This window comes from Rhinolophus ferrumequinum, chromosome 24 (assembly GCF_004115265.2).
Source record: "Rhinolophus ferrumequinum isolate MPI-CBG mRhiFer1 chromosome 24, mRhiFer1_v1.p, whole genome shotgun sequence".
NCBI lineage: Eukaryota > Metazoa > Chordata > Mammalia > Chiroptera > Rhinolophidae > Rhinolophus > Rhinolophus ferrumequinum.
This window is the reverse complement of record NC_046307.1, coordinates 14,204,323-14,215,348: the sequence shown is the minus strand read 5'-3', so window position 1 is coordinate 14,215,348 and position 11,026 is coordinate 14,204,323. Positions and strand designations below refer to the sequence as shown.

At 47.8% G+C, this 11,026-nt stretch overlaps 1 protein-coding gene across 3 annotated transcripts; it reads left to right on the top strand.

The window, feature by feature from the left end:
• The first annotated feature begins 4,898 nt into the window (after positions 1-4,898).
• Positions 4,899-10,433, top strand: SPATA24 (spermatogenesis associated 24). Of its 3 annotated transcripts, none has more exons than XM_033096459.1 (6): positions 4,899-5,060; positions 6,652-6,717; positions 6,947-7,077; positions 7,163-7,233; positions 10,009-10,111; positions 10,204-10,427. In XM_033096459.1, the coding sequence occupies exons 1-6, from the start codon at positions 4,944-4,946 to the stop codon at positions 10,346-10,348; spliced, it is 633 nt and encodes a 210-aa protein (XP_032952350.1). In that variant the 5' UTR covers positions 4,899-4,943; the 3' UTR covers positions 10,349-10,427. The 3 variants fall into 3 exon arrangements, with proteins under 3 accessions (XP_032952350.1, XP_032952351.1, XP_032952352.1); XM_033096460.1 differs by having other exon boundaries at positions 10,219-10,381; XM_033096461.1 differs by lacking the exon at positions 6,652-6,717 and having other exon boundaries at positions 10,204-10,433.
• Positions 10,434-11,026: the final 593 nt, after the last annotated feature.

Genomic DNA, 11,026 nt, shown 5'->3' with positions numbered 1-11,026 from the left:
GTCAGGAGCATGTGAGACCCATCACCAAGTTTCCTGGAGGTCAAATCTTATGGGGAACCCATCTTTAGAAAATGTTCCCGAGTGGGGTGAATGCCAAAGGGGAGACGAAGGGGAACTTGGGAATATATAACAAAGGAATTTTATCCAGTATGAGGGATCTGTTAAAGCAACTGATGAAGAGATCTGAAATACAATCACCCTTCCTAGAGGACAGTGAATTTTTTTTTTAATGGAGGAGATGAAAGCAACACTAAGTACTCCTATTTCAATGAATAGAAGCACTATCCATCCAAGTACAAAAGTCAGAAACCCAGGAAACTTTGTGCAGTAGACTTGATTTGGAGTCCTCCAATGGACCACACCTAACATTCATGCCCTTGGCTAGTCCCTCTTTCTGATCTGGGCTGGCCTTTGACCTTTAATCCATAGGATGTGGCAAAACTAGAAGCTTCCAGTTTAGCCAGGTGTCATGTTATACCAACTAACCTGAGACCACTAAGCTAGCCACATAAAGAAGGTATACAGAGGAGAACCAAGCTGGCAGCAGGAACTGAGAATCCAGACACCTTAGCTGTTTATGCCAGTTGATAGGCAGAGCAGAAATGATCTGCTCCACCAAGTTCTCTTCAAGTTGCAAAATCAGAGCAAATAGTAAAATGGTTGCTGTTTTAAGCCGTTAATTACATTTTGTGGTAGTTTGTTTGCAGCAGTACACAACCAAAACACCTTGGCTCCCTTTTTCCCACATCCCCCCATCATTGTTAAGCCCGAACAGTTTTACCTCCAGAACATCCTAAATCCATCTACTCTCTTTATCAACTCTGAAACCATCTGATTCCCAAACTACCATCCACTTCCTTTGATAAAAAACTACTGCAGTAGCCTCACAAGTATAACTAGTCTCTCCAATCTGCCCACCTTGCTACAACCAGAGAGATCTTTTCAAAGCAAAATATCATGTCACCCTCTTGCTTAAAATGTTTCAATAACTTCTTTTGTCCCCAGAATAAAAATCACCAAAGTCCTTAGCATGGCCTAAAGCTTAACAAGACTCTACCTCTGTTTGCCCGGTAGATCTTTTTTCTTTTCTGCCATACTAGCCTTTTAATTACTACACTCTGCCAACCCCTTTTGCCCCAGGGACTTTGTATACTGGTCCTCCTTTCTGGAACCTTTCCCCATTTACCCGGCCCATCCCCATTTGCTAAGTGCCTACTAGGTTTCAGCTCACACATCACTTCCTCACAGAAATCTTCCCTGACACCCCAGATGGAGCTAAGCCTCCCTTTAAAGTACTCATTCCTTTCTTTCTGGGCACCTGCCATGGTGATAATGCTATCTGAATAGACTTAATTTGAGATTTATTTGTGTTTATTTGATTATGGTCTGTCTCCCCCACTCGACTGAGTTCCAGTCTGGTTTTATCTGAGCTGAACCCTGAAGGGAATGACATGCCATCTGTCAGGACTTCCTCTGGAATTGCAGCCCAACTTCTTGGAAACTACTCCCATCAAAATGTGGGATGTGGGGCCGGCAGGTTGGCTCAGGGTTAGAGCAAGGTGCTCTTAACAACAAGGTTGCTGGTTTGAACCCCACATGGGCCACTGTGAGCTGCGTCCTCCACAACTAGATGGAAACAACTACTTGACTTGGAGTTGATGGATCCTGGGAAAAACACTTAAAAAAAAAAAAGTTCGACTCCCGCATGGAATGGTGGGCTGTGCCTCCCTCAACTAGATTGAAAACGGCGACTGAACTTGGAGCTGAGCTGCGCCTTCCACAACTAAGATTGAATGACAACAACTTGACTTGGAGCTGATGGATCCTGGGAAAAACACACTGTTCCCCAATAAAGTCCTGGAAATATACACTATTCCCCTTTCCCAATAAAATCTTTAAAAAAAAAAATGTGGGATTCGTACCCTCTCCTTGAAGCTGGACTCTGACTCCTTGACCAGTAGAATAAGCAGAAATTAGACTATGCTGCTTTTTAGGCCCAGGCCTTAAAAAACTGGCATCGTCTCTTTCCTATCACTTTGGATACTTTCTCTTGAACCCAGTCACCACGCTATGAGAAAGCCCGAGCAGTCCATGGAAAGGAACAAGACCTTTGGTCCTCAGCCTCAGATGAGTTCCTACCTGACAGCATCACCTTGCCTTTTACATGACTGAGTCATCTTGGTAGTGGAACTTCTAGCCTTTCCTCCCCCCACCAATCATCCCAGCTGATACTACATAGAGCAGAGATAAGCTTTCACTCTTGAACCTTGCCCAAATTGAAGATTCCTGAGGAAAATGAAAAAAATTTTTTAAGCTGTAAAATTTGGGTGGTGTGTTATACAGCAATAGATGGCCAGGACAACAACTCGGCAGAAAAGTGGCGTTCCTGGGGCAGGATCACAGAGCTATTGTGATGTCCTGTCATCTCAAGCCCCACTGAGCCCTGACTGGCCAGAAACCCATAGTGTTTATTGACAGAGAGAGTAGAAATCTGTGGCAGTCCCCGACCAGGGTACCCATCCCTTATGTCCATGCTGGTATGCAGGGTGAGGACCAAGACCCAGGGTTCTCTCTTGCTCATGACCTCACATCCCCAAGGAACTGGGTTCTGCCTGAAATGAACAAGGCAGCCTATTCTAGTGAATGTCGCATGGCAAGGGATATTGAGCAGCACCTCACAAAACCTTAGAGAGGCGATACAGTTCAAGGGGAAGATTCAGGGATCGATGCCCCAGAGGAATGTGCAGCTTTGTCCAGGGTGATTCAGGTGAACATTCACACTTGACAGACGAAGTTCCAGGAAGGCACGGTGCTAAGGCACACAACTGATAGATACAGCATCCTCCAGGCCCACACTGTCCAATACTGCAGCCACTAGCCACATAAGGCTATTTAAATGCAAATTGTAACTAATCAAAATTTGTAAAAATTTAAAAAGCAATTCATCAGTCACATGAGCAACATTTCAAGTGCTGAGTAGCCCACCTGTGGCCAGTGGCTGCAGTGCTGGACAGTGCAGGTGTAGAGCATTTCCACCACAGAAGTCCTACTGACCTGTACTGTTCAGGACCCTTTAAGATTGGCCAACAGAAATGGCCTTGCCCTCAAGGACATGAGAACAGACACAAGAAACAAGGAAAGGGGCGGCCAGTTGGCTCAGTGGTTAGAGCGTAGTGCTCATAACACCAAGGTCGCCAGTTCGATTACCACATGGGCCAGTGAGCTGCACCCTCCACAACTAGACTGAAAACAACGACTTGACCTGGAGCTGATAAGTCCTGGAAAAACACACTGTTCCCAATAAAATAAAAAAATAAAAAAATAAAAAAAAAGGAAAAATAAAACAAGGGAGACCCACAGGAGTGGCCACGTTTGTCAGACCACACCATCCCGCTGAAAAACAGGCCCCTAAGGAGGGAGCTATGGGGAGCAGCCTGAGTGGCTTACCTAATCTTTCAGCTTCCCTTCCTGGTCACTAATAACATTTTTTGGCTAACTCCTTAATATAGTCATTACCTGCCTGGGGGTATCAATTTCCATAACTTTAAGTATCCATTATGGTCAACAAAAATGTTCCTGGTTAAGAACATGGACTCTGGAATCAAACTGCCCACGTCAAAACCCTGTTTGGGGCCGGCCCGGTGGCTCAGGCGGTTAGAGCTCCGTGCTCCTGACTCCGAAGGCTGCCGGTTCGATTCCCACATGGGCCAGTGGGCTCTCAACCACAAGGTTGCCAGTTCAATTCCTCGAGTCCCGCAAGGGATGGTGGGCTGCGCCCCCTGCAACTAGCAACGGCAGCTGGACCTGGAGCTGAGCTGCGCCCTCCACAACTAAGACTGAAAGGACAATAACTTGAAGCTGAACCACACCCTCCACAACTAAGATTGAAAGGACTACAACTTGACTTGGAAAAAATCCTGGAAGTACACACTGTTCCCCAATAAAGTCCTGTTAAAAAAAAAAAAAAAAAAAAAAAAACCCTGTTTGGAGGCTTAGTAGCTTGGGTGACCTTGGGCAAGTTGTTCACTCCCATAGAACCTGCATTTCCTCATCAGGAAAATGGGGATATTAAATCCTACTTCCCAAGGTTATTATGAGGATCACGTGAAATACTACTAATATGGCATAATGGTGTCATGAAATAGTGAATACTTGATCATTATTAGCTCTGATAGTCCCCAAGCTTATATTCTTTGGGTTTCAAAAAAACCCTCAATGGGGATTTGGTGAAGATGTGTAATCACCTTATCCTTCCCCATCTCCTTTTTAGAAGTCTCCTTCAGGTCCCACTTCAGTTCTCCTAATCTCATCAGGCTCTTCAGGGCCCTCCCCAGCACCCTGACCTGGTCACACTTTGACTCCAGTGTAGCTGCCCAGAGCTTAATACCAGTGTATGAGGACTGTTATCTTGGGCGAGATCACTCTCCTTTTCTATTCTTGAGCCTCCCTTCATTGCTTAGGCTCATGTCCCCCAAGTATTAAGTTTGTTCTTGGAGGAAGAGAGATCACAAGAGGCTGGATTCGCACACCCTGAAGGAAATTTAGAGATTAGGGTGGGAGGAAGAGACACGTGAAGCTAAAGATGCAGGTGATGCCTTAGAAGGCACTTGCTTCACTGTTTTACAGCCCTGGGAGAAGGCTGAGGGCGGGTGCCTGAGTGTTGCCTGTTCGCTGGCCCTTAAAGGAAGTATGAGCCGGGAACTGCCTGCTCCTCAGGACTGGTGAGAAACACAAGATAAAATAGGTGTGTAAATTCTCTATAAACTTAAATTCCTAAGCGTTGTTAAATTCCCCCTACGGCTCCTTTAAGAGGGCCCCATCTCTGCTAACAAAGGAAGTCTCCGCCCCCGGTTGCCAGGGTGCTCTGTGGCGTCGCATTCTCATTGGCGACGTGGTGAGCCACCCAGCGGCAGCCATTTCCAACGAGCTGGCGGGAGCGAAAGATGGCGACGCCCGTTGGGTGGTCGCAGGGGGGGTCAGGGTCGGTGTGTCTCGCCTTCGATCAACTGCGGGACGTTATTGAGTCTCAGGAGGATCTGATCCACCAACTGAGGAACGTGGTATGCAGCCAGAAGAGCTGGGGTTGAGATCGAACTGGATGCTTAAATGGGCGGGGCGTGCAGAAAGCACATTGCCAATGGCGTAATCAGAAGGCGGGGCCTCGTGTTATGACTGGAGGTGGAACCAAAAAGGGGCAGGATCTCATGAATATTTACCAGGGAATTTTAATCAAAATCAAATTGTTCTCTACTCCGCCTGGTTGTGCAGAGCCTGGTAGATATATCCCCATCTATTCACTGCGCCTCAGTTTCCCCGTTTGTAATTGGAGATGACTTCATTGACTTTCCAAGGCCCTTGCATGGGGGCAGAGAAACTATAACATCTTTTCTGTTAGGGACATTCCCTTCCCAGTGCCTAATGCAGTGCCGCACTGAGTGCAGTAAGCACAGAGTTGGCCTTTGCATACCACAACTTAAGGACTTTTTATGTCCCTTTGCTTTTGATTTCTGCTTTCTCAATCAAACCCCAGTTCATGGGTGCAAAGCAGTGGAGCCACAGATTATCTGGACAGGTATGGTAGAATCCTGGCCAGGTGGAGTTCATGGTTTTTCTGGTTTTGTTTTGTTTTGGGTTTTTTTTAAGATTTTACTGGGGACGGGGAACAGGACTTTATTGGGGAACAGTGTGTACTTGCAGGACTTTTTTTTTTTCCCCAAGTCAAGTTGCTGTCCTTTCAGTCTTAGTTGTGGAGGGTGCCGTTCAGCTTCAAGTTGCTGTCCTTTCAGTCTTAGTTGTGGAGGGTGCCGTTCAGCTTCAAGTTGTTGTCCTTTCAGTCTTAGTTGTGGAGGGCACAGCTCAGCTCCAGGTCCAGTTGCCGTTGCTAGTTGCAGGGGACACAGCCCACCATCCCTTGCGGGAGTCGAGGAATCGAACTGGCAACCTTGTGGTTGAGAGCCCACTGGCCCATGTGGGAATCGAACCGGCAGCCTTTGGAGTTAGGAGTTAGGAGCACGGAGCTCCAACCGCCTGAGCCACCGGGCCAGCCCCTGATTTTTGTTTTCCATCTTGATTAGAAAGCCAGGAGATACCTCCATCTCAGAAATAAGACGACTTTACATTTCTTTCTCACTCTAATAGCTGTATGCATGCAGCTCTAGGCATTGAATTACCTTCAATTCCCTGAAGGTAACCAGCTCTACCTTTTGGCTACTTTAATTGCAGGCTCCATCTCTGGCCTTTTTCTCACTGTCTGGAACACTTCTCTCCACCCCTTTTTTGGCCCACCCCTATCTAGCAATCAGGTCTCAGGTCTGATCTGATGTCCCATCTTCAGAAGCAGTTCTGACCTTTCCCCAGGCTGGGTCAGGGGCCCCCCTCTGGACATCACTTTGTACTTCTCCATTATAGCACACACCGTGTTAGAAGTGCTGACTATGGGCTGTGTCCTCCACGAGACTGGTTGCTTCTTGAGGGCAGGACCTAGAGTTGAGCCTCAGTGAGTCTCGTGGAACCTAATTCTCCCTTCCCAGGGCCCCAATCTTATCCTAGGTGCCCTGAGCATCATCCCATTATCCATCCTTGCTCCTGGTCCCTAGAGGACACCCTTCCCACCCCCGTCCCCGACCCTCCCTGAGCCAGGCTCTGTTACAGATGGTTCTCCAGGATGAAAATTTTGTCAGTAAAGAAGAGTTCCAGGCAGTGGAGAAGGAGCTGGTGGTAAGTAATGGCCGATACAGGCTCCTAATCTTACCCTATTTCCCAGCATCCCTGTGGTTGAGTAGAGTCCTTGAGTATTGGCCTCTGAGAGCCTCCAGCCCCAGTAGTGAGGACAGAATCTTCCTGTGCCCTGGCTTCTGTGTGGCCCTCTGAGCATGGAGCTGATTAAGGGAGCCTAGGAAACCCAAGGTGGCTTGGGGTACTGAGGTCACTGCTGCTGCTCCTACAGGAAGAGAAAGCTGCCCATGCTAAGACCAAGGTCCTCCTGGCCAAGGAAGAGGAGAAATTGCAGTTTGCCCTTGGAGAGGTGGAGGTGCTATCTAAACAGCTGGAGAAAGAGAAGATGGCCTTTGAAAACGCGTGAGTGAGCCTCGGTATGGAGGGAAGGACTGGGGATCCTGTCTGCCTGTCAGTCTTCCCACTCTTTCTTGTCTTCTCCACCCAGGCTCTCCACTGTCAAGAGCAGAGCCCTACGAGATTCCAGCAAGAAGGACCAGCTCATCACCAAATGCAATGGTAGGCGGGAGGCCCGTGCTCCTTCCCACGCTTACATACATGGATTCTTCCCTAACAGCCTAGTGCCCACGTGCAGGGCAGGGTTTCACCCCAACTTCTGTCCCCGGCTGAGGATACAGGCAGGCCCAGGTGGGCCACACCTTCGCAAAGGCCTTCAGGGACCAGGCAGGCCACGGAAATGAGGGAAGCAGTTGATGTACAATATTCTTCATGGCCATAAAGGAACAGGCTCGCTCCCATTTTTCTTGAAACGTACAACCTTCTTAGTCCACCTTTTGTTATCCCACTTTTGATGGATATTAGAAATAGTGTGCTTTACTCATAACTGTGTTACAAGAGGAACAACATGGCAAGCACAGTCCTATTTGGGAGCTGACCTTTATTTTCAAGGTGTGGGATCCAATAGGGAGGAGTGGGGACAGTGGTGATGTGGAGAGCCAGGCCCCGCTCTCAAGGGCTTAGCGCCTCTGCTGTGGGAATGGGGGTCCCCTGTTGTCAGATCTTTAAAAAAGAAACTGGAAGCCAGGTTTTAGTGGAAGCTTTTCTGACTTTTTAGTGTTGGCAACTAATTTAGACATTTAAAAATTATTGTATGGGCCAAGTAAAATATGTCTGTGGGCCATTCATTTTCAACTCGGTTCCATGAAGATTGCTGTGTCCCTTTGCTGGCTCAATTGGTGCTGTGAGTTGCGGGGCACTTTCAGTCAGCTACCCAGTATCCCTAGACCTCAGGACTCCCTTTCACTTCCCCAGAATTCTAAACTTCCCATACTTAATTTAAGAAGTGGCTATGAATTCCACATGCAACCTCTGCTTCATTCACTGCTACAGATTTTGAGTAGGCCAGAGCCCAAAGCTCAAGACCAAAAGAGGTTCAGGGTCTTTTCCTGATGGCCGCCCCCCCCGCCCCCGAGCCTTGGGCACCCTCTGCCCTCCAACCTAGGCTTCTCTCTCCCTTGTAAGTTGCCAGCAGGCTGCCATCTTGATCTGTCCAGGTGGGCTGACAGGCCTCATGGTTGTTCCCTAGTCCTTCCTTTCTCTCTGGACATTCCCCCCACTTCCCTAAAAAGAACCTAGGGATCTTTCCTGGTGGTGCTAGGAAGACATGCATTTCCTAGAGATCAGCCAAGGCCACAGGGCTCTGCGTCTGCCTGTGCAAGGTGTGTATAAGTCGGGGGACAGAGCCTGGCTGCCTCCCCCCAAAATGTCCTGAACCCCTTCAGTAGGACACAAGCCCTCACCTGAGCAAATTCTGATGACCTGAAACTTCCCCCAGCCTCCCCCGCGCCACCTCCCCTTGTGTGGTTTCAGTTTGGTTTTACTTACGTAGTTCCTTAATCTTTTCAAGGGGCTTTCTAACTATTCTCTCATTAGTCGCCATTTATTTTAACTTTCTTTTGTTTTAAAATATTTCCACAAATTTCTGATGTTTTTTTCCCCAAAAGAATTCACAAACAATTAGTCTAGATTAGCTGATTGACCTGCGGAAGGAGTTTTGATTGTCCTGGTCCTATGACCCAGTGAGCTCATGTGTTCCTTCTCTTCCTTCACCTATGTCTCCTCTTTCCCATGCTGTGTCTTAACTTTTTACCAGATTGTCTCTTCTGAAACCTTAAATGCTCCAGCATTTTTGCAATTTCAGAGCTGGTATTCTAGTTCATCTTTGTCCAACCTTTAAAGGCAGTGGGATTTTCTTTCTGTGAGGATCAGAATTTTCCAGAGCTCCCTGAGAGAGGGATAGTTATGTAAGTGAAGCATCCCAGATTCCTACAGACTCATTGGATTCTGACCCAAGTCACAGAAATCATCCTGATATCTAATGAGCAACTTAATTAGGGGATAAGTTTTGCCACCACAAATTTCCCTGGGTACTCCCCTCCCCTTGTGGAATAGGGACTGTCTTTATCCCCATTTTACAGGTGAGGAAACAGGTCTGAAAAAGGAGGCAACTTGCCCAAAGTGGTAATACTGTCTCACCAATATTAACTTCATGGAATGTCACCTTGCTCTGTTCTCTCATCAGTTCCTGAGTCTTAACTCTCCTATCAGGAGCTGACTCTTTGCGGGCAGGGACCCTACACAGGGTTGGGCATCCAGTTGGCCCTCAGTAGGTCTGGTTGGATTGAGATCACTGACTAGGTGATGTTTCTAAGTCCTAAACCCCCCAGGGGACATCCTGTTCATTCATTCCACAAATAAATTTATTGTGCACCTACTATATGTCAGGTACTATTTTATGCCTTAGGGTTAAAACAGTGAATAAAACAAAAATCCTGTCCTTACACACTAGTAGAAGAGAAGACAAATGAGTAAAATATGTGGTATGTTATTATACTTCTAAGTGCCAAGGAGGAAAATGAAGCAGGGAAAAGGGACAGGAAGTATTGGGAAGGGTTATAATTTTAGACTAGAAAGGGTCTCACCCAAGAGGTGATATCTATAAGGATCTGCAGGAGTTGAGGCCAGAAGCCGTTCATCCTCCTGCCTCTGGGTAGGGCTGCCCACCTCTCGCCAAGGGCCTTTGCCTGCCCTCATGTGAGTCATCTAGTCCAGAATAGAGTTGTGAAGTCACCGACACATTCATCAGACATTGTAGCCTCACCACCCCATCAAGACTCCATAATAAACTCATTCTTACTAAGGCATTAGCAACTACTCATGAAGAACCTCTGGGTGGGGGGCACCGAGTTCTGAAAAGACCCATGAGGGAATGCCTTAACTCAGGAAGGAGCCCGTGGGATGGAAACACCTCCTCCCTACCTCTCTCCCCCACAGAAATTGAGTCTCACATTATAAAGCAAGAAGATATACTTAATGGCAAAGAGAATGAGATTAAGGAATTGCAGCAAGTTATCAGCCAGCAGAAACAGATCTTCAGGTGAGGGGTCCGGGCCAGGCTGGGGGATGTTGATGGAAGTGGGGAGCCAGACCTCTGGCCCCTACCTTGGGCTGTCCCTAGCCTACGCCCAGCCGGCTCCGTTGCAGGAATCACATGTCTGACTTCCGGATCCAGAAGCAGCAGGAGAACTACATGGCCCAGGTGCTGGACCAGAAGCATAAGAAAGCCTCGGGGACGCGTCAGGCCCGGAGCCACCAGAGTCCCAGAGAAAAATAAAATGGTTATCGCCTTTCTGTTCTCTGGCTGTAATGCCCGACCTCTGCCTTCTCTGCTGTGGGGGTCCTCATCCCGATCCTTCTTATGCCTGTGGGTACCCCATCAGGCCTCACCAATGGCCTGACTCCTCAGGAAGGGGCAGGGTAAAGTAGAAGGCACTCCTTCCTTCCTCCCCACCTGCTTCCTGGGTCTGGTGACCTAAGTGAGGATCAAATGACCAGGGACTGGGTGGTCGACAGACCTTGGACCACCACCTTCCAGGCCACTTCTGGGCTTGGAAATGGATGCTGCTCAAGTCGCCAGACCCTGCTACTTCCCTCCCTACCTTGGTTAGTAGTGGGGGTCCATGAGGGTATAGGGGTTGTGGCTCAGGGGAAGAACTACTTTGTTGTCTAGTAGGCTCTGTCCCTTCTTACTCAATATTTAATCCCTGCCTATATAAAAAGCTGTGTTGTGTGTGTGTGTGTGTGTGTGTGTGTGAGTGAGAGAGAGAGACAGAAAGAGAGAGGCCCTTATCAAAGACTTCAAAGACAGTGGGTTCTAGGACCACAATAAATTTGGAAAATCAGTTTCCATCACAAAGCAAGAATGTTATACCTGGGAATCACATGTGTACCCTCTTACACTTCCCCCCCAAACATAAGCTCATCAGTCTTCACCAATGGGAGGAAGGGAAAA

Bases quoted from the DNA above. Each gene is read 5' to 3' on its own strand.
- SPATA24 (XM_033096459.1), top strand. From the start codon at position 4,944: ATGGCGACGCCCGTTGGGTGGTCGCAGGGGGGGTCAGGGTCGGTGTGT. The intron at 6,718-6,946 runs GTAAGTAATGGC...CTGCTCCTACAG, and splicing joins CAGTGGAGAAGGAGCTGGTG to GAAGAGAAAGCTGCCCATGC. The intron at 10,112-10,203 runs GTGAGGGGTCCG...GCCTACGCCCAG, and splicing joins CAGCAGAAACAGATCTTCAG to CCGGCTCCGTTGCAGGAATC.